The following is a 22,377-nucleotide window of genomic DNA, read 5'->3' on the forward strand; positions in this document are numbered from 1 at the left end:
AGAAGAAGAAGGAACGAAAAAAACACACACCCGCGCTAACGAGAGGGGTGGGATTGGGGATAGGCTTCCGAAGTTTTCCATCAATAAACAGGGAACGGTGACAACAGCAATACCTCGGGAAAACGTTATCCGTTTTTCTGGCGATATTAATTTTCGCGTGCCAATCCTGAGTCCGGAAAACCACCTAGTAACTGGACAGTTACGTCACAGACATGTCCACGGTGTACGTATGCGTGTGTGTGTGTGTGTGTGTGGGGGTGAGAGGGGTGGGGTGAGAGGGAGAGAGAGAGGGGGGGTGAGAGGGAAGGGTGAGAGGGAGGGAGAGAGAGAGAGAGAGAGAGAGACTGAGTGGGAGAGGGAACGGGGAGGAGGGGAGGTAGGGGGGACGGGGTGGGGGCAAAGCGGCACTGACAGAACCACGTGGCATAAATTCGTCCTTTATAACGACATATTTACCTGCACTCCAGCAGTGTTAAAAAAACACCCCTCTCCCCATCTCCCTTCCCACCCTCAACCTGTCATCAACTCTTCCCACTTAGCCTAATAATTGAACTATTACGTCACAGGCAGTGTTTGTTTGTGAGCGGCGGCCCGTAAAACGCAACTCTCGGACAGAGTGATTAGCGAAAATTGCCAAGAGAGAGTCGTGTTTGATCTGCACGTGCAACTGTCGCAGTGAGAATCAATTTCTGCTAATGGGTTAAACATGTTCACTTTGTCGCCAATGAGCCGCCACCCCATGTCCGACGCAACCCCTGCTCTTGTAATGGCTACCCCATTCCAGGCAGCGGTTGAGAGGGGCCGCAGATATTCTACCTGACTCCGTCTATCTCTCTCTGTCCCTCTTGTCTATTGTTAGTTTTTTTTTGTTTAAACAGTATTTTATTCGTAAACAGACATATTGTTAGTTTTAGTTTTCATCATACATGCATTTAGCGTTATGAGAATGATTTTGACTCTCTCTCTCTCTCTCTCTCTCTCTCTCTCTCTCTCTCTCTCTCTCTCTCTCTCTCTTTCTCTCTCTCTCTCACTCAGTCTCTCTTTATTTTTCTGTTTGTCACTGATTCTGTCTCTGTCTCTTTCTCTCTCTCTGTTTTTCTCTCAGTCTCTGTCTCTCCCTCATTTTCTCTCCTTTTGTCTCCCTCTCCTTCCCTCTCGTTCTTCTCTCCTCTCTCTCTGTCATACACTCTCTCTCTGTCCTCTCGTTCTCTCATTCTCTCTTATATATGTGCCACTCTCCTCACCCGCCCTCTCTTTCTATCCTTCTTCCCCCCCCCCCCCTGTCTCTGTTTGTCTCTGCCTCTCTGTTTTTCTCTCAGTGTCTGTCTCTCTCCCTCACTCTCTCTCCCTCACTCTCTCTCCTTTTGTCTCTCTCTCTCTCTCTCTCTCTCTCTCTCTCTCTCTCTCTCTCTCTCTCTCTCTCTCTCCCCCCTCTCTGGTTCTCTCATTCTCTCTCTCTCTGTCCCTCTCCTCTCCCTTCCTCTCTCGTCATCCCTTTTTTTGGGCCTCACTTGGGAGGTCGATATGCAATAGTGCGATCGATCATTAGATCGAAGGCGATGCTTTTTGACAAGTTGTGATTAAAGGCGTGGGTGCAATAACGAGGGAGAGGAAATTGCAAATCAGGTTGCAATAGTAAGTTGCGGGATGGAGGTGGGAGGGGGTTCGGGAAGTAAGAACTCTCGGTGTTCTTTTTTCTTCCGCTGGTCTAACTTGTATTGCCCATTTGGGTTTCTGTGTTCAGCTTCAACACTGCCACCTTTGTGTGGCCTCATTCGAAATTCTGTGTTGTCAACCTCGCGGTTGTAAAATTTGTCCTCCCGCTTTTTTGAGTCTCCCCCGTAATTACCTCCTTTATTACCAATGTACCCAAACGAGCTAAAGTCACACTGTGACGAACCAGTACGCACGGACACGCGCGAAACATCTCATGGGCCAACTCTCACACATAGCCTGCAGTCGCACAGGCACCCTACTAAGTTCATACCTCCTAGCCTGAGTGTGACCCTGCTGATTAAGAGTTTTCGTGCAATCACAGGCAAACACGCGGATGCACATCAGCCCACTCAATCAAATCCCATCCAATCCCCGTCCTCCCCCCCCCCCCCCGGCCCATACCCCCTACCACACACCCTCCCACACGCGCGCGTATTCGCATGCACAACATGACCGCTTCTCCGAAATTGATCAACCACGCCATTCTAAATGCAGAGCACAGCAGTCTTATTAGAGAAAGAGGGAGGGAGAGAGGGGGAGGGGAGGGGGGGATGAGAGGGAGAGAGAGAGAGAGAGAGAGAGAGGGGAGGTGGGAGAGAGTGAGGGACAGACAAACAGAGACAGAACGACAAAGAGAGGCAGACTAAGGCAAAGACAAAGACAGAGATACAGTAATACACCGACAGAGAAATACAGACAGGGAGAGAGAGAGGCAACAATTTGTTCTATCCAGCACCACAGACACACTTCCCAGCTTTTCAAGCACATTGACTCACAGCGTCTTATACGCCGATCCCGTCGAGCTCTTTCTCTTTCTGACCGATGATCTCCTGTCCACGGGACTGCCCCTCCCTTGCCGCGCCCTGCCACCTGCACCCCCTCCCGTCTCAGCCCCTGTTCCGAGGGGCACCTGCAGGGTGGACATGCCTTTATGGCCCGGGACAGACCTGCCCAGGTTTGTTCGAGGCTGCTTGGACACTGTCCAGTCAGTTTCTGGTTGAGCGTGAGTTCTGTTCGAGTTCTGCTCGTGATGGGCGTGAGAGTTGTGCAGTACTGCGGAAGATCGTGGATGATTTCGTGTGTTTGAAGAAGCCTGTTCACCTTTCTGCTGCTCTCTATGACCTGTCTCTACAGACGTGGCTCTCAAGTTCGCTCTCAAAGGCAAGTTGCTATAGTGATCAGAAAACACTCTACCCACAGCTCCGTTAGTTTGTTGCAGGACCTTAGCGCTGTGATTTTCTTGCCGCGGAGCTTGAGGTCTCTGCTGGTTGACTTGCGGCCTGGCTTTTCTAAGCGGCAAGGGTTTGATGGTGCACTTCTCGTACTTGGAGAACAGCGACGACTTGAACTTGATTCTGAATACAGGTTCTTGAGGTGCTACAGATTGGGGAATAGCCTGCGCATCGGGGTGGTTCTGCTGAGGGGTTGCAGCTGTCTGCTGTTCACAGGACGGATGAGCCTGCTGAGAGTGGCAGAGATGGGCAGGGTGCAATGGCTGCTGCTGCAAGCTGCGGTTATGATGATTCTGGTGCTGCATGGTCCAGGTTGGCTGCTGCGGCCCCGCGAAGCGCTAGTGTGTCAAAGATACCAAGACTGACTGGAATCAGTGAGAATCTTGGCGTTTTTCCCCTGGCGTTTCCGGTTGATTCAGGCGTCATTCTGGTTGATCGTGAGGCAGGTCATTCTGAAATACAGAGATTTGTTTTAATAAGAAATGTCAGGGTCCTTGAAAAAACCCTCTGTCTATCTGTCTTTCTCTCTCCTCTTGCATAGCATAAATTTTGTATAAGCATGTTATCTCCTTTCATCTCCTTTTTCCGTGTCTTTTGTGTAATTTCTCTCTTGTAAAATTGGATAAGAACACGTCTGTATTTTTTTTCAAGCTGTATTTATTCATAAATGAATTTTTAACTTTGTATTTTACCGTCTTTCCAGGGGCGATTGGCCCAAGGACATATTATATATATGCCATTGTTTGTGTACAAGGGTCGATGAGCATCTGAATGCAACATTGTGCATGTTTTGTGTGTGACTTGGAGGTGGTTTTGTTAACTTCTTTGTGTAATTGTAAATGAATTACTGCAGAGAATGTTGCATGTGCAAAAATAGACTTTGGGATTACAGCCAGTGTGAAAGCAATCAATTAAAATGAATTGCGCTCTGAATTTTGAAAGAAACAACCCAGTCATCAAGCTTTTGTTTGTCTATTTTCATGTGATGTTGTTTTGTTACGACGCTAAACGCATCGCAGTTTGAGCCCAAAAAATAGTTACTCAGTTAATTAAGTAATGGAAGCAATACCCTGAAATAAACAAGCAAGCAAGCAAGCAAACAAGCAAACGAACAAGCTAGCAAGCAAACAGACCAAAAAACACACACTCAAACAAGCAAAAAAAATTTAAACTATTGTCATGCTGGGAAAAAGAAATATTTATCCGAAAGTCAATTGTGTGAGGTGAGCAAGTTTGTGTGGTGGTGAGGGAAGTGGGATGGATTTAACTGAAAGATGAACCAACATCAGCTAGTAAGTAACATCCTAAAATCAGCTGAGTGCTTTAAACAATTTTTGTTTTAAAGAAAATCTTGTGCAAAAAATCTCGTCGATGAATGCGAATGACGACGGGCGTAATGGATGAGACGTGGAAGGTCGTGGGTTCGAATCCCGGCCGCGCCCGGTGGGTTAAGGGTGGAGATATTTCCGATCTCCCATGGCCCAAGTCAACTTATGTGCAGACCTGCTGGTGCCTTATCCCCCTTTGTGATACACACAAGCACAAGACCAAGTGCGCACGGATACATATCCTGTAATCAATGTTAGAGTTCGGTGGGTTATAGAAACCCGAAAATAACAAGCATGCATCCCCCGAAAACGGCATATGGTTGCCTTAATAGCGGGGTAAAAACGGTCACACACGTAAAAACCGTGGGAGTTTCAGACCATGAACGAAGAGGAAGAAGAATGCGAATGATATAACTTTTCTCTTTCCATGATGAAGCGTTGAAGATCTCCACTATGGTGATCTAAAGTGTATTTACTGTTTATTGATCTAACTTGACAGCCCTTTAAAGTGTTCAAAAACGAACAGACAGTTTATTAAAAATGTACTGCGTTGCACACTGGACCATACAACTAGAAAAGTAAACTCTTTTTAAATGCCAACAAATGAAATGAAGAGAACTGTTTCCTCTGGAGAGTCTATAAAAAAACAAGTCGCGTAAGGCGAAAATACAACATTTAGTCAAGTAGCTGTCGAACTCACAGAATGAAACTGAACGCAACGCAACACAGCAAGACCGTATACTCGTAGCATCGTCACTCCACCGCCCGTGGCAAAGGCAGTGCCAGTGGAATTGACAAGAAGAGCGGGGTATTCGTTGCGCTGAGAAGGATAGCACGCTTTTCTGTAGCTCTCTTCGTTTTAACTTTCTGAGCGTGTTTTTAATCCAAACATATCATATCTATATGTTTTTGGAATCAGGAACCGACAAGAAATAAGATGAAAGTGTTTTTAAATTGATTTCGAAAAAACAAATTTGATAATAATTTTTATATATTTAATTTTCAGAGCTTGTTGTTATTCCAAATATAACATATTTATATGTTTTTGGAATCAGCAAATGATGGAGAATAAGATGAACGTAAATTTGGATCGTTTTATAAAATTTTTTTTTTTTTACAATTTTCAGATTTTTAATGACCAAAGTCATTAATTAATTTTTAAGCCACCAAGCTGAAATGCAATACCGAAGTCCGGGCTTCGTCGAAGATTACTTGACCAAAATTTCAACCAATTTGGTTGAAAAATGAGGGCGTGACAGTGCCGCCTCAACTTTCACGAAAAGCCGGATATGACGTCATCAAAGACATTTATCAAAAAAATGAAAAGAACGTTCGGGGATTTCATACCCAGGAACTCTCATGTCAAATTTCATAAAGATCGGTCCAGTAGTTTAGTCTGAATCGCTCTACACACACACACACAGACACAGACACACACACACGCACACACACACGCACGCACATACACCACGACCCTCGTCTCGATTCCCCCCTCTATGTTAAAACATTTAGGCAAAACTTGACTAAATGTAAAAAGCCACAGAACAATAATGACGAAATAGTGAGCGTCGCCATTTACAGAGAGAAGCCCAGGAAACAAAAAAGCACATTTGTGAAAAAGTTGTGGTAAAGGTACAAATACAGAACAAGCCCAGTGATAAAAAGGACAAGCGTACTGGAAACCTCCCCCAACACAGAGTGACAGACAGACAGACAGACAGGCTGGGCACATACGCACGAACACCCGCACACACGAACACGAACAGGGAAACACACACACACACACACACACACACACACACACACACACACTCCCTCTCTTTCTGAAGAGTCTCTCATGTGCAGTTCCGCGGAAGGCGATTGCTTCTATGGCATTCCGTTTGTCAAATAATTATTTGGATACTTTTTCATGTTTTTTTCACCAGTTTTAGCTAAATAATCATTATTTAGAAGCTCATGTGCTAAATAAGTAATTGTTTATAAACAATGTAAAACAATTCTAAATATTTTTTTGTTTACGTAAACAATTCATTATTTACCTAAACAATTCATTGTTTACGTAAATAATTCATTGTTTACGTAAATAATGATTTATTTACGTAAACAATATATTATTTAGACTTATATTACATTGTTTATAAAGAATCAGCAATGTTGCTAAATAAATCATTATTTACGTAAACAATGAATTATTTACGTAAACAATGAATTGTTTAGGGAAAGCAGTTTTCATTATTTAGGGGAATCAAGAATTGACTTCTAATCTTCATTTTTGGCTCACGTAAGTGTAGCCTATGCGATCGTAACTTTGTCTGTCTGTGCGTGCGTGCGTGCGTGCGTCTGTGCGTGTGTATGTCTGTGGTAGAAACTCTAACATTTGAAGACGTCACATTACATTGACGTCACATTATGACGTAAGAGGGTTAGACGTCACGCGAAGGAAGTACTGACAGTCTCGGTCATTATTATTTTGAGCGCGCCGAGACTAGTTGGCAGTCGTGTCCTTGTAAGTAGGCTACATGCAGACAGACAGATCTAGATCTAGTGTCTCGCTTTCTTGCACAGTTTCACCTATGCTCTTTCTGTGTGTGTGTGTGTGTGTGTGTGTGTGTGTGTGTGTGTGTGTACTGTGTGTGTGTATGTGTGACGGAGTGATTGAGTTTGTGTTACTGTTTGTCGATTTCTTACGTGAGCCTTGAAGGCTTCGCCTCTTGTTTTCTTTGTGTATATACTATAATTCAATGCAAGGTATCTCCAAACATTATTTATCAGAAAATGTTCGTAAATTTGTTTATTTTACAAGCTGAAATTGCCGTACGAAAAGAACTGAATGCGAAAACAAACAAAAGGTCAAGGTCATAACCGGGAGTGTTTAGTGTTTGCATTCTCTCCCTTGAAGTTGTTCAAAAAAAGTTTTCCGTCCTAAGTTTTCTGTTCTGTCTCAACAAAAACTTTCTCTTTCCATTTCTCTTACTGCATGATTACACTTTTTTTTTATCTGTAGGTTACACAACACAACACAACTTGGTATGAGCTCTGACGCGATGACGTCACACAGTCGTGTGCAGAGTTGTCCGGCCTGGCCTCTGGCATTCCGGCGGAACTCGCGAGAAGGCAACACGCGAAATCTGCACTCTGAATCTTCCGCATTTATCGACATGGTCTCTAGTTGTAGTGTTAAACATTGCCATAACAGACAAGATAGAGATAGGGACAGAAGATTCTTTTCTGTTCCATTTGTTGTCAACGGAAAGGGCAAAGAGACAAGGGATTTGACTGCACGACGCGGGCGAGAATGGTTGGCACAGCTTCAGCTGAAGAATTTCAACTTTGAATCAACAGCTAGGAGATACGTGTGCTCTGATCATTTTGTCAATGGTAAGTACTCATGCTTTTGTTCACCTGCCTTGGTTAGTCTGTGTTTTATGCAAGCTGTGTTGTGATGGTAGTGTGCAGACAGTCGGTCAGTCCTGCACCGAGTGCAGTCTATGACTGAGTGAGTCAGTCTTACACTTACTCTCAGTATAACAACTTATCATGGTTGCCCAAAACCATGACTTGTGAGAAGGTGTGAAATACTTGGATTTGATAATCAGAATTTATTTGAACACTAAATGGTCATTGTTGATACAACTTTATAGTTCAGTTTTAAAGGGTAGATCTGTGTCTAGATTTACTCATTCATTTTGTTTGGGTGACTTATTTTTAAAATAACTCCCAATCCATAATTTACAATACATTTGCCTTTGATTTTTTCTGCAGGGCAACCATCTGTGGGAAGTAAACACCTACTTTGAAACTTGGGTATGGTGCAGGGACACAGCCTGACAGCCCAACAAGGACAGTACCAGAGACTCAAGGAGAGGAAGAAGCTTGTGGGGAGTGAGTCAACTCCTTCTCACCCTAATTTAGCAGAGGATGCTGTTGATGGCGAAAGTGAAGGTACTTCGGATACAGCAGAACTGGCTGCTCCTCTTCCCGAGAGAGGTGACTGTGGCGGTACTTACTGCCAGACTGAAACCTATGACAATTTTGCCTGGATTTCTAAAGATGAAGAAAAGCAGCAACGGGATGAACTAAACAGGCTGGTGCTAGAAACTCGGGAACTTAAAGACGAACTTGCCAAGAAAAAAAATGACACTTGATTCTTTGAGGGACAATGACGATACTGTACGATATTTTTCTGGGATTTCTAATTTCTTCACACTTGTTACATTATTTGATTTTCTTGCATGGCATTTGCCAACACACTCGCGCAGAGCACTGACACAGTTTCAAGCTCTGATTCATGCATATATACGCCTTAACACACCTCTGCAACACCTGGCATACATCTTTTCTGTGTCAAGAACAACTGCCAGCAAAGTTTTTCACGAGACTGTGCATATCATGTACCACAGACTGCAGCCACTTGTTTTCTGGACAGACAGGCGAAGTATAAAGACAAGTCTACCGCCACAATTCCTTCCCTATCCATGGAACAGAGTAGTCATCTTGAACACACACGGCCAGTACCGTGTAACTGGCCTTGGCACGGAACGATCCAAGGGGGGCAATCTCAGTCATCTCAAAGAGGGAAATCCAAACGCAATCCGCTTTGTTCGATTTTATGGGCTTGGACGATAGAGAAAAATAAGAAAAGCAAAAGCTGGAGTCCAGTCTGGACGAAACTGCTATCAAGAACGCAGAATTGCTTTTTCTGAGTTTTTTTTTAGCCGTAAGCACCATGTTTATCGGAGCAGGAAACTCTTCCATAGTGAGGCCCCTTTGTTGGTTTCACTGCGGCCGCATTGTGAACAGCAGTTAAACATGGCGCTTACGGCTAAAAAAAAACTCAGAAGAAATTAATTCTGCGTTCTTGATAGCAGTTTCGTCCAGACTGGACTCCAGCTTTTGCTTTTCTTATTTTTCTCTATCGTCCAAGCCCGTAAAATCGAACAAAGCGGATTGCGTTTGGATTTCCCTCTTTGAGATGACTGAGATTGCCCCCCTTGGATCGTTCCGTGGCAAGGTCAGTTGCACAGTACATGTACTGGCCGTGTGTGTTCAAGATGCAGAGTAGTGTCCATTATTGACTGTTTTGAAATATATTCATTGAGAGACCCTCCAGTGTTGATGCTAGTGCACTCACCTGGTCAAACTACAAGCACAACAATACAATTAAATACCTAATATCAATTACACCTCAAGGCCATAATTCTTTTATTTCTAAAGGGTGGGGTGGGCTTTCAAGTGACAAGCACATCACTGCAAATAGTGGGTATCTAGACAATATTGTACAAAATGATGTGATTTTGGCCGACAGGGGATTTGACATTAATGAACTAGTGGCTATGAGAGGTGCACAAGTGAAAATCCCTGCCTTTACAAGAGGGAAGAGTCAGCTTACAGCTTATGAGATAGTCAACACGCAAACTAGCTAATCTGAGAATTTATGTTGAACGAGTTATCGGTATTCTTTGTGGAAAGTACAAAATTCTGAACTCTGATATTCTGACTGATCTTTTGTTTGCAAGGGAAGAGGAAGAAGTGGTAACACTGGACAAAATAGTCACTGTATCATCTGGGCTTGTCAATGTTTGCACTGGTATCATGTGATTCTTGCTGTGACGCTGCATAAACACAGCCTCGTGAACTGAAGGCATTGTTTAGACTAGAGAATATGTTAATTAAACTGTGGTGTATTGTATCTGATTCTGATGTCTCGCATAAGCAGTGCAGTAGCAATAGTCTTTCTGTTATGTTTTCACTGGACGGAATCTTGAATTTGAAGATGAAGGCATTGTTTAAAGAATGTGTTAATTAAACTGTGGTGTATTGTATCTGATTCAGGTGTCTCACATGAGCAGTAGCAACAGTTTTTATGTTATCATGTTTTTACTGGATGGAATCTTGAATTTGAATATACATGTGTATATGATCTGACCTGCTGCTATTTCCTTCCAATTCAAGAGCAGATTTCACTCTATCACACACACACACACACACACACACACACACACATCACTTTAACATACACTTTGAAATCATTTTGCATAAATGTGACATGTATTGACACAACTGACAAAGGTTGAATTATGCTGATTAACCTCAAAATAGCTCTACACAGGAAACAAGATAAGGAGCATTGAAAAATTAAATGGCCTACACTTGAAATGCGAGCACACATTTAAACTACCAATAACATGCAACTGCAAGCAACACTGAACATACCACTACCAGTATTGCAGGTATGAAGCCAAAGTGAAGAGAACACTTTCACTAAATGTTCAAAATTGAAATAACATACTGTGGGTATGTGAGTCATTAACTATTCATTATGATCAAAGACCTGTGCGCTTTTTTGCAGAAATAAATGTGTTCAATTTTGTTGTCATCAAAACAGAACTAGTTGATAATAGAAACTAACTTTCAGTTCCACTGCCAATTTAAACACTGTATTACTTGACTGTACTGATGCAGAACTACGCTGGACCACACACTCTTATTTGTTCCCTAAATCAAGCAGCCAATCCGTGTCACTGGAAACATTGAACAAGGAGAATGAACAATATACCTGGCTGAATAAGTTGATAATCAAACTGCTCATGATTCTTTGTTATTCACAGCAGTGGATGTAAAACAACCACAAATAAGGTCCTGTATGCATTATAATTTATACTTGTAGCACTTGATTTTGTATTGTGGTCGGTGATCCTAAACAAAATGTATGTCTACATCTGTGCATGATTTTACTTTAAGAATAAAATGAAACAAGAATGGAACAATTGATGACTTCTCTGTGAGTGTGAACTGTGATTTAAAACATTACATGCTCTCTTTTCTCTCCCTCTCTTCTTCTTCTTCTTCTGCGTTCGATGTATTCTCTCCCTCTCTACAACTTTACTACTGCCACTTTCTATGTGTACAGTCATACATGATGTTTGTTTTCCCACACACATGAGCAAGCGAGTCTGGCATTGTCACTGTTTCTTGCTGCGTTTCACGGCTGGTGTTTGCAGCTGCTCCTGGTTCACATCCACTGCTTGTGGATGTGAACTGGGTGGCCGAGTGGTAACGCACTTGCGCTCGGAATCGAGAGGTTGCGTGTTCGACCCTGGGTCAGGCCGCTATTTTCTCCCCCCTTTCCTAACCTAGATGGTGGGTTCAAGTGCTAGTCTTTCGGATGAGACGAAAAACCGAGGTCCCTTCGTGTACACTATATTGGGGTGTGCACGTTAAAGATCCCACGATTGACAAAAGGGTCTTTCCTGGCAAAATTGTATAGGCATAGATAAAAATGTCCATCAAATACCCGTGTGACTTGGAATAAAGGCCGCAAAAGGTGAACATTCGCCTAACAGGCTTGAGGTTTGCTGGTCGATGTGAATGCGTGATATATTGTGTAAAAAATTCCATCTCACACGGCATAAAGCGCTTTGAACTTCGGATAAGGCGCTATATAAATAAAAAGAGAAAAAAAAAGAGAATTGTAGAGGCTCAGCTTCTCTGTCCAGCCAGTTTCCAACTAGCTCTGGAAGAACTGCGAGTCTGAACACTTTCAAAGCTTTCTCCACACACATTGCCCAAAAATCACAGTCAGGCAATACTCGGACAATAACTTTATCCACAGTAGTCCACACCATGAAATCGCAGTAGGAGGAACTGGTCATAACAATCTGGCACTGTACTTGACTAAAGTATGGGTGGTCTTTGCGCAGACAAAGCATCCCCTCACTGTTAGATTCCAAACAGAAATGGCGGTCTGCCACAGCACACTCAACAGCTGACTCCTTGAAGGTGAAGGGACGTGTGTGCAGGTTTCTCCAACTCCGGCCATGCCGGTTTCTCCAACTCCGGCCATGCAGGTACAGTGTGCTGCCAGTATGTTGCCATCAGAAGTGGCGATGATCCAAGGAGAAAGTGCTGGTTCATTAAGGCGTTGTGAATGAAGAATCTGAAAAATAAATTGAAGGTCGCACAAATCAGCATTCAGCTAGGTCAATCGAATGAATATAACTCTAAGACGCACATAACGTGCTTTACAATAACCTTAACAATGAAAAGTAAACAACAGATTTTTAACTGAATATGAACATGAAGCTCATTATAAATTTATATAATATTTTGCAAGCTATTTCAAAATATAAATATATTCAAGACTATCTACAGCTTTTGTCGTAGTCCAGAATACAAACTGAAGCGAAGAATATATCAAAGACAAACCTCAACACAATATCCTGAACTGCAACTTGTGATATCAGCAACACAAGACAGAGAACACACACGTTCATTCATTATAAACTGAAAGCACATTCTTACCTTTGCAGAAATGACAGAGTTCTGGGCTGTAGCACTTGACATCCCTCACCCAGCCAGAGACAAAAAGTCGGTAGGAATCAAAACTGTTGTAAGCTTTTCAGCTGCTCACATGTGTATCTGTATGCACTCTTGCCAAGCACAAAATAATTTACGATGTTGATGTAACTCAGCTCTGGCAGATCGTCCGGATTTGCTGACCAGCACCTGGTTGAGAATGTCATACGGATCATTCCCGTCAATCTCCAAAATCTTCTGGTGGTATCGCCGCCTCTCCTCTGGTAACAATCGCTCAGAATATTTTCGCTTCTCGCCCGATCGCAATGTTTTGCATGAGGCCTGTGCATGAGGCAAGGGAAGTCACTCCAGAGTCTTCTCGGAACGCGTCGGAGGCATTGTTTCCCGTTTTTCAACGGTTCACAGCTGTTTTTACTTTTCTCTTTGAAATGAAACGATGAAAGGAAGAGAAATGGAAAGACAGGCATGTTGTTGGGACATAAACAGAACAGAGAACATAAGGGGGAAAAAAACTGTGTTTCAACAACTTCAAGCAAGAAAATGCAAACACTAAACACTCCCGGCAGGGAAACACCTTAATTGACCTTGACCGTTGACTGTGTATGAGATCAGTTATTTTCGTACTCGGCTTGTAAAATAAATAAAATAATATCCAAACAACAGCTATTTTAAGATAAGAGTGTGTGGAGAGACCTTGTATTCAATTATAGTAATCACTGAAAGACATAAAACTTAGTTCAGAAGCGAATCCTAGAAACCCCTAAATAATGGAAAATGTGTTGGCTAAACAATTCATTGTTTACGTAAATAATTCATTGTTTACGTAAATAATGATTTATTTAGCAACATTGCTGATTCTTTATAAACAATGTAATATAAGTCTAAATAATATATTGTTTACGTAAATAAATCATTATTTACGTAAACAATGAATTATTTACGTAAACAATGAATTGTTTACGTAAACAAAAAATTATTTAGAATTGTTTTACATTGTTTATAAACAATTACTTATTTAGCACATGAGTTTCTAAATAATGATTATTTAGCTAAAACTGGTGAAAAAAACATGAAAAAGTATCCAAATAATTATTTGACAAACGGAATGCCATATGCTTCTACAAAGACGAAATGCCCTCCGGAGTATCAAATTGCCCACGAAGGCGTGGGAATTGCACTTGAACTTAAAACAACTTTAAAAAGTTAAAGCGAAAAACTCGTCTTTTCACGCCTACCAAGCGTGGCAAGGTAGTTACATAGCTAGCTAACAAAATAAACACGCGCAGGCTTAAAAACAGAAACACACACATCCACACCCACACACACACGCGGACACACACACACACACACACACACACACACACACACACACACACACACACACACACACACACACACACACACACACACACACACTGAGACTAGGTTTCAAGTTTTTATTCGGCTGTGTCAGGTTGCGCTGTTCAAGGTCGAGCGAATGTGTGTCAGTTATTATAGAGGTTGCGTGGAGGACGAAAACGACAACGACGACGGAACCCAGAGAGGTGCACGTGTTCTTGTTCGGTGTCAATTTTTGTACCGACACTGCTAATGTTTGCGGGGGGAACAAGCGACCAGTAGTGATACAGCAGAAGAAACACTTGTACAGTCGAACCTGTCTTATGAAGAAGATGAAGACCCAAGGCCGTGTTTTCCAAAGCAGACACATTTTCTGCATAACGCTGGCTTCTTTAAATCCAACCGCCGCCAATAAGCTCGTGTGTCTCGCAGTCGTTTGTTGTATTTTAGATTCAGAGGTACACAATTGCGTGCTATTGCAGATACAGCGAGTCGCATTGAAACAAAAAACTGACGACTAAATTGTGAAAAAGAGGAAAGTGGGTCACACGGGTCTACGATGGCTGAGAGGTTGAATAAACCACGAACACTGGTGTGTGGTTTACGCATTTTAAATAGCCATTCGAACGAACTGTGTCATTTTATGCTGTTAAATGCTATTGCAAGTGTGTTCCATAAGGTTAAAACTGCTTATTTTGTGAAAGATTCCATCATTCTGTAAACCTCATGTGAGGGTGAGTGAGGCTTTAAGATAGACTAAGACCTAATAAACAACACACTTCATAGACTAAAACTTAAACAAACACCATACTTAGACTAAAACCTAATAAACAGAAAGTGATGTCACCATATGCGTGGTTTTTTAAAGTTATTTTTGTGCGCGTGTGTAAATATGTTCAGCATTGGATGGTCTCTTCCGATCATCAAAGCATAATGCGGCGGAAGTCGGCCATTTTACTCAATATCCAAAAGCATATTGTCGATAACAAAGACGCATGGTTCCGGTTTCTTCCACGTGTATAAAGTACACGCATACCTCGCCAGGTTTGTTTCTGTGACTAGTCGACAGACGATGCCATTTGCTTTGTGTGTGTTTTTGTTGTTGCTTACTGTACATGACATACATTACGTGTAAAATCCAGTTCTTTAACAGGCAACAAACCTTGCAAATTTCCAGAAGCTGCTATCTGAAGGGACCTATCTCCGATTCTAGCAGACGATCTCTCCAATGTTTAACACAAAATCAGCAAACTCTCCTGTCACATAGAACGTCCATTGTATAGTGCAATGTTGAAATGAAGTTACAGGTCTGAAACATTTAGTCGTTTCTTCTGAGACAATCCTTGTTCTCTTATCATCTACAGATTTACCGCAGTCTTCACCACGCGAATTCCCAACAGAAGTCAGACTTTCGAACATACAATATACGTAGGCAAGCATGATACGTCATGACGTCATATGATTCCTAGCATATTGACGTAATGCTAAACATCCGGTTATCTCGAGTTTTCTCCGTAATACATGTCCGTGGGTTTTTCAATGTTCGGTTATTTCTGTGGCTTCATGCGGAAAGGGAACCGTCGTCTGCAATCAACGACATGGACCATTCTGGTACTTGTTGCTGACAAAAACATGATTTTAACACAGAATTTAATGTCAGAATAGCTATATAAATGCTATTGTGTTTTCATCGTAGCAATAGGGTCCGATATTTAGACTCGAACAAGTATAATGCGACTCGTCTTCGACTCGTCGGCATTATACTGTACACTGTACTTGTCTCGTCTAAATATCGGGCCCTATTGCTACGCTGAAAACACAATAGCTGGTAATTACCCAATGTATCGATTGGACATTGGATTTCCCTTCTTTGAGCCATGTGACGTCAGAGGCCTACAAAACTTCATATTTTGGCGTTTCAGGTTGACCGAAACTTCAAAGGAACTACAAAACACACGTCATGTGTTTGATTGCATGATTGTGTGTGTGCTCGTTCAATCCTAAAAACAACATCAAAGTCAGTACATGACGTGTGTTTGAAGTTTCGGTCAACCTGAAACGCCCAAATATGAAGCTTATAAATATAAATGTGTTTGATTGCATGTGTGTGTGTGCTCGTTCAATCGTCAAAACAACAACAAAGTCCGTACCTGAAAGGAATTCGATCGATACATAAATGTTATTTGCGTTTTTGACCAAAATATGACATTTTACACAGATCTCGACAGTCATTGTTCACCTCGACCGCTATCGCGGTCTCGGAGAACAATCACTGTCTCGATCTGGGTAAAATGTCATATTTTGGTCAAAAGCGCAAATAACGTATAATATTGACGGACTGTGTGATGATATCTTCTGCTATGCATAGACCATTTATCCTGGACCGCCAACTAGCTCTCTCTCCGCTCTTTCTCTCTATTACGAGGTAGCGGCCTCTCGCATTTAGGAACCTACGCTTTCATGGCCTTTCAGAAATCAGGGGGATGTCATATCCGGTGTCGATTGTAAACATGGACGAAGTTGCCGAGGTAAGTTCTGAAAATGCTAAAATAAACTCAGCTAAAGTGCATATGGAACATGTTTTTCGATGAGTTTTGTTAAGTTTAGTTTGGAGTTTTGGAAAATCCAGTTCATTGTCGCCTCCCATTGTCACAAATAACTGGAGCGTGCTTTCTTTTCACTGTCTTCGAATCGCTGGCCTTTCAAACCGGACGCTAAGCGCCCCTGAAAGTCGAGCGTCGTAACCTCGAAGGGTCACGTGACGAGTTGGCGGTCCAGGCTATTTGGTCTATGTGCGATGGTCTGTTGAGACAGTGTAAAATCGAGACCGGAGGTCGAGATTTTGATATCACTGTCGAAACAGACCAATAGCAGAAGATATCTTCACACAGTCAGTCAATGTTAGATATATTGCTAATTCTCTGGACATGTTGTATTTACTGTAAAGAAATTACAAAAGTATTTGTCTCAGTTTTGGCTGTTCCATATCCCTCCCTCTGATTATTATTTCTTTTTGTTCACTCTTTTCTTGTACTTTTCAGTATTTCCAAATGTCTTTTCTTTCAAAAAGTCTTTAGTCACTTGCTCAACTAAATTCTGGGATCATTACATTTTCATATATATTTGTTTGTTTTTAAATTTAGGTGTTTTTGTTTTTGAAGTGGGGAAGCAATAAAGAGGTCGTCGATATCAAAACTGATATTGACGGAAATGTCGTCGATATCACTTTTGCACTGAGCTCAGTTTTGCCCAATTGACCAATGGAAATCCACGTAACATATGAAATAGCAGGGTCAAACGGGGAGAAAGACATACCAATGCAGTAGTTGCGCAATTCTGTACATGTGTGCAACAGACCATGCAAAGCGCGCAAATATAACTTGACTAAATGTAGCCTAGTATATGCAAATTCGATGACAGCCGACATGGCGGAGACTTAAAGGTATGTGACACACCTTGACTCACAGTGGGGTTTTTTGGTCTTCTTTTTGGGGGCCTTTTTTCCTTTAAAAAAATGGGGGTGGGAGGGGGGGGGGGAAATAGGGGCTGGAATAGAATAAACACTTTGTTCATCTGGCATTCTTCGTACCCCCTCCTCCCACTCCGGCTCTATCACCCACCCCCCACCCTCAGTATTCATGCACCATTTCCCTCCCTCAGATCCCATCCAACGCCCTGCCTCACACGCACACACACACACACACACTCACACACACACACACACATATATAAACACACTCACACACACATCCCCCCTCCACACACACACACACACAAACACACACACAAGCTCGGACGCACCCACGCACGCATGCACAGACAGACAGTGAGACAGAGAGATAGACAAACAGACAGGCACTTATACACTCATGCGCGTACGCACTTACACACACACATACACACACACACACACACACACACACATACCCACACACACACACACACACACACACACACACAAACGCACGCACGTAACGAGTATGCGCGTTTAAGAAATAGGTAGGGGAAAAGGACAAGACAGGTATCCCCATCCGACCAAGAAACTGCTGATAGCTGTACAACAAGACCAACAATTGACCTGAAGACCGACAACCCATGTAAACAATAACCAACGAGTTATATGCTGCCGCGATTAATGCTAAGTTTGGAAAGTATTTTATATTACGAAAAAAGGAAGAAAGAATTATATTGTAATGAATACAAATGAAAGAGAACAAAAAATAGAAAAACAGACAAACGAGAGAGCAATCAGAAAGTGAAAAGGCCAAGGAAACTGAAAAAAACCCATACCTTTTTTAAAAGCTTTGTTCGCTTTGACACAATGACAAAGCATTCCGTTGTCAGTCCATGACCCACATACACTCTAAAGTTAGTCGTATCGATTTGTACATGTGATTGCTTTGAAGACCAGGAAATCAAAGTCAACAGTAATCACCGAAGAATGTGCGCGTGCAATAGTTTTAGCCAATCAAAGCTTCGCTGCATCCAGTCCATAGGATTTCGAAATTAAACAGACTCCATGAAAAGCGATTAACGTGATACTTTTAAATACCCGTGAACAACGAGGAACGGCTACGACACATATTTCTGTCATGCTCGATCTGTTTGTTTGTTTACTCTGTCAGTCAGTAAATTAATCTAGTTAGTGATTACGGAACCAAGAAAGCAACACACACACACAAGGGAGGCTGGTTATACAGAAAAATACTACAATAAACTTTGAGAGAGAGAGAACAGACAGACAGACAGATAGAGAGGGGACACAAGACTCCCTCAATTTCTTCAATTTCACAAATTGAATTAAATCAAAATCATATTACATCACCACCAACCTGTCAGCGAGGTATTTCACGTCAAACAAGTCAGAATCCAAGAAGCAATGATTCAGCCGTAACGGAAATCGGCAACAAATGATGACGACAGAGATGACGGAAAAGAAGTCATTTTGGGTCAGCACACTGCATCCGCCGCGGTAGAATGGTAGCCACACCCCCTACATTGGCGAACGCATTATTTATTGATGCTGACACCGGGACTTGTACGAGGGAAAGTAATCTGGCGCCGGATGTGGTGCAATGGTTAAAGACATCCGTTCGTTGAGTTACGACAGCCGGACATGGAGCAGCTTTTCTGAATACACAAACAAACAAACAAACAAGCACGAGAAAAGAAAACCAATCAACCAACAACAAAAAAACAAAAAACAACAACATACCAACCAGTCAAACACCATCAAAGGAAAGCGACACTATAAATGCCATTTATTTACATTTCCAGCATCTTTCTGTCGCCCCTTCCCCTCGTCTCCTCCCAAACGTCCCATTATGCAGAATATAAAAACCCAACCAGGACTGGTAGACGATTGGAACATTTGATTATGGACAAAACAAAATGTTACATTTAGGCTTACACATAGACCATTTATCCTGGACCGCCAACTAGCTCTCTCTCCGCTCTTTCTCTCTATTACGAGGTAGCGGCCTCTCGCATTTAGGAACCTACGCTTACATGGCCTTTCAGAAATCAGGGGGATGTCATATCCGGTGTCGATTGTAAACATGGACGAAGTTGCCGAGGTAAGTTCTGAAAATGCTAAAATAAACTCAGGTAAAGTGCATATGGAACATGTTTTTCGATGAGTTTTGTTAAGTTTAGTTTGGAGTTTTGGAAAATCCAGTTCATTGTCATCTCCCATTGTCACAAATAACTGGAGCGTGCTTTCTTTTCACTGTCTTCGAATCGCTGGCCTTTCAAACCGGACGCTAAGCGCCCCTGAAAGTCGAGCGTCGTAACCTCGAAGGGTCACGTGACGAGTTGGCGGTCCAGACTATTTGGTCTATGATTTACAGTACGTCGACCCAGAGATCTTTTAAGTAGACAGACAGACCGACAAACACTTAGGCCTACGAGTATGATACAGATAATGAATAATCTCAATATTGTCGACGAAACTTACTTGCAAGATGCCGGTGTAACACGAGAACATTACTCCCACGAGATTTTTTTTACTCCGGAGTAAACATTTCGTACGAAAAGTTTACTCCCTTTACGAAAAAAACTACTCCCCCCATAACACTGCGAGAAAATTACTTCCAACGACAGGTGTGTTCCGAGTCAACATTTCGGTCGAAAATGTTACTCCCCTGACGAATAAATAACGAATACATTGTTCCACCCTAACACGAGCAATTTACTGCCCACGCCAGGTGTACGCAACTTGTACTCCCCTGTCCCCTGTTAGTCTTGGTGGTGGAAGGGGTGGAGGGAGGGTAGCGCGACATTTGTTTGCGCGAGTTTACATATTATTGGCATTATCCCTTCGCCCGCATCCCATTTTCGCGTACGAGATTTTTACTGGAAGTCAAAATTTGGGGAGTCAAAATTTTATGGAGGGAGTAATTTTTTTTGTTCCTTGGGGAGTTCTTTTCTCGTACGAAAGGTGTACTCGGAGTAAGAATTTCGTACGAAATTTTTACTCCGGAGTAAATTTTTCGTGGAGTAAAAATTTCGTGTTACACCGGCCATCATACGATACATGTTTAACAACATCGAGAAGTTCGAAACAGCTTGTAGACGGGTACTGCCCCGTTAATGTCATGGGAGGTTGTGGTCAAGGGTGGGAGGACTGAAAACTGATGTTAAGGGGAAGGCACAACACTGTGTCCAGGTCTGAGCACGCGCACCCGAAACGTCATCCAGAACTTTCCACCCAGGCTGTTTCTTTCCGTCTCCTACTCTATTACAATAGCATCGTGGATCTGCGTTACTGAAAATGTAAAAACGCGAACAAGGTTGGAACAAAAAGGAAGAGTTGAAATGAGGAAATGTGAGGTTTGAACTAGATTGCGTACCATTCTTGAGTAGGTGGCCTAAATGCGAGGCCGGTGTTCTTATGTCAAACTATTGGAGGCAAAAACAGTTTTACTATAGACCTATAATACACGGAACTGTTAAAATAATGCAGATGACAGAGACGACAGTAATCAGGGCATCTATTTATTCATTCTGTTGACCGATGCCAGTATTTCATCCAAGAGGCCGAATTTGTTACTTTTTGAACCATTTGAAAACGTTTGTAGGTGTGAAACACCCATTCTATGTCATGCATAATTCAAATTGCTGGACGACGTATAACACTGACTGTCACAGGAAAGGACAGCACTGTGTCAACGTCTCAGTATTTCCCTCGGAGATGAGCAAAAATGCGATCTGTAAGAAACTTGAACTTCATATTGTTTGTTTTAGTTTTCATCATAGGCTTACATGCATTCAGCTTCATGTGAATGATTCTCTCTCTCTCTCTCTCTCTCTCTCTCTCTCTCTCTCTCTCTCTCTCTCTCTCTCTCTCTCTCTCTCTCTCTCTCTCTCTCTCTCTCTCTCTATTTTTCGTCAATCGTGTCTCCGCAGGATTCCATTATTTGTCCAGTCATACTTTGTTCGTATGTACCACACACATGTGAGAAACGTTTTATATACATCCGATTGATTACGTATTTATCTTTGTCCAGCAGCAGCGTCAATAAAGCAATCAAAGACAATGTTTTGGTTTGATGATCGCTTTCTTTAACCTAGATGAATTTTGACCCTTTGCATTGACTATTAAAATCGGAAGAGTAAATGAATAATTTTGGCAGTTGGACAACATATCTGACTTTTCCTTCTCTTTGATTTCCCATCAGCTTTTGGAACCTGTCACATACTTTGTCTGATTATTGGTCTGGAGCTGACATTGCACTGGCAACCGCTAAACATTTTTCAGTCAATTGTCATCTAATATCAAAAGAGTTGTGGACCGAGACTCTTCATATTTGAAGTGTTCCGTTGTGTACAATTGTTCCACTAATGGTCTTGCTGTCCTCCAATAATCACTCTAATTGAAGTACTGTATTCTTTTGTTTTAAACATTTTAATGTGATTGCATTTGACGAACAATACTCGACATGATTACGATCAATTAAACACACGGAACACGAGGAACAAAACAACATCATAATTAAAGGGCCGGCAAACACTGTCGCCGCCATTACTCCTAAACAAGCACTATCAGCGCTTGCAATGTCAAAATGCACTGATTATCCCCCTTTGCTTGGCACACGTCAAAAGCCGGCCATCCAAAATGCGTATGTTACTGTCAACTTTGATCGATCAAGTTCGTTGTCGTTTGTTTACCAATTCATGCTAAATAAATTAGATTGATTTCCCATGAGGCCCAGCCCTTCCCATGCAGACGATGACATAACGATGATTATCCTTGAATAGAATATCCTGGAATATTTAATATACAAACAACACAAACGTTTGAGGATACAGTTCAATGATTAAATGAGTAGGCCTACATGTACCTTCGATAAAATGGAAAAGCTCAATGAAAATCAAAGCCACATCAATCTCATGATAAGTGTGTGGCAGAGCAGATGAACTTAACGCACTTCCTGTATTCCTGCTTT

General features: G+C 42.1%; 1 protein-coding gene and 2 long non-coding RNA genes across 3 annotated transcripts in view; 1 reads left to right on the forward strand and 2 right to left on the reverse strand.

Annotated features, from left to right (window-relative positions):
- LOC138953398 (uncharacterized) overlaps nucleotides 1–3,253 on the reverse strand; it is a 39,154-nt gene extending 35,901 nt beyond the window's left edge. The window contains exon 1 of the mRNA XM_070325200.1: nucleotides 2,537–3,253. Coding sequence (XP_070181301.1) covers nucleotides 2,537–3,253 — 717 coding nt within the window. The remainder of the gene's footprint in view (nucleotides 1–2,536) is intronic.
- Nucleotides 3,254–7,366: 4,113 nt separating this feature from the next.
- On the forward strand, nucleotides 7,367–11,879 carry LOC138959220 (uncharacterized). The gene is made up of 3 exons (XR_011453664.1): nucleotides 7,367–7,654; nucleotides 8,039–11,309; nucleotides 11,754–11,879. It is a non-coding gene; the product is annotated as an uncharacterized lncRNA (long non-coding RNA).
- On the reverse strand, nucleotides 10,303–13,472 carry LOC138959219 (uncharacterized). Its single transcript, XR_011453663.1, has 2 exons — nucleotides 12,578–13,472; nucleotides 10,303–12,212 (listed from the first exon to the last, which is right to left on the reverse strand). It is a non-coding gene; the product is annotated as an uncharacterized lncRNA (long non-coding RNA).
- Between the last annotated feature and the right edge of the window lie 8,905 nt (nucleotides 13,473–22,377).

Source organism: Littorina saxatilis, linkage group LG2 (assembly GCF_037325665.1).
Source record: "Littorina saxatilis isolate snail1 linkage group LG2, US_GU_Lsax_2.0, whole genome shotgun sequence".
Lineage (NCBI taxonomy): Eukaryota > Metazoa > Mollusca > Gastropoda > Littorinimorpha > Littorinidae > Littorina > Littorina saxatilis.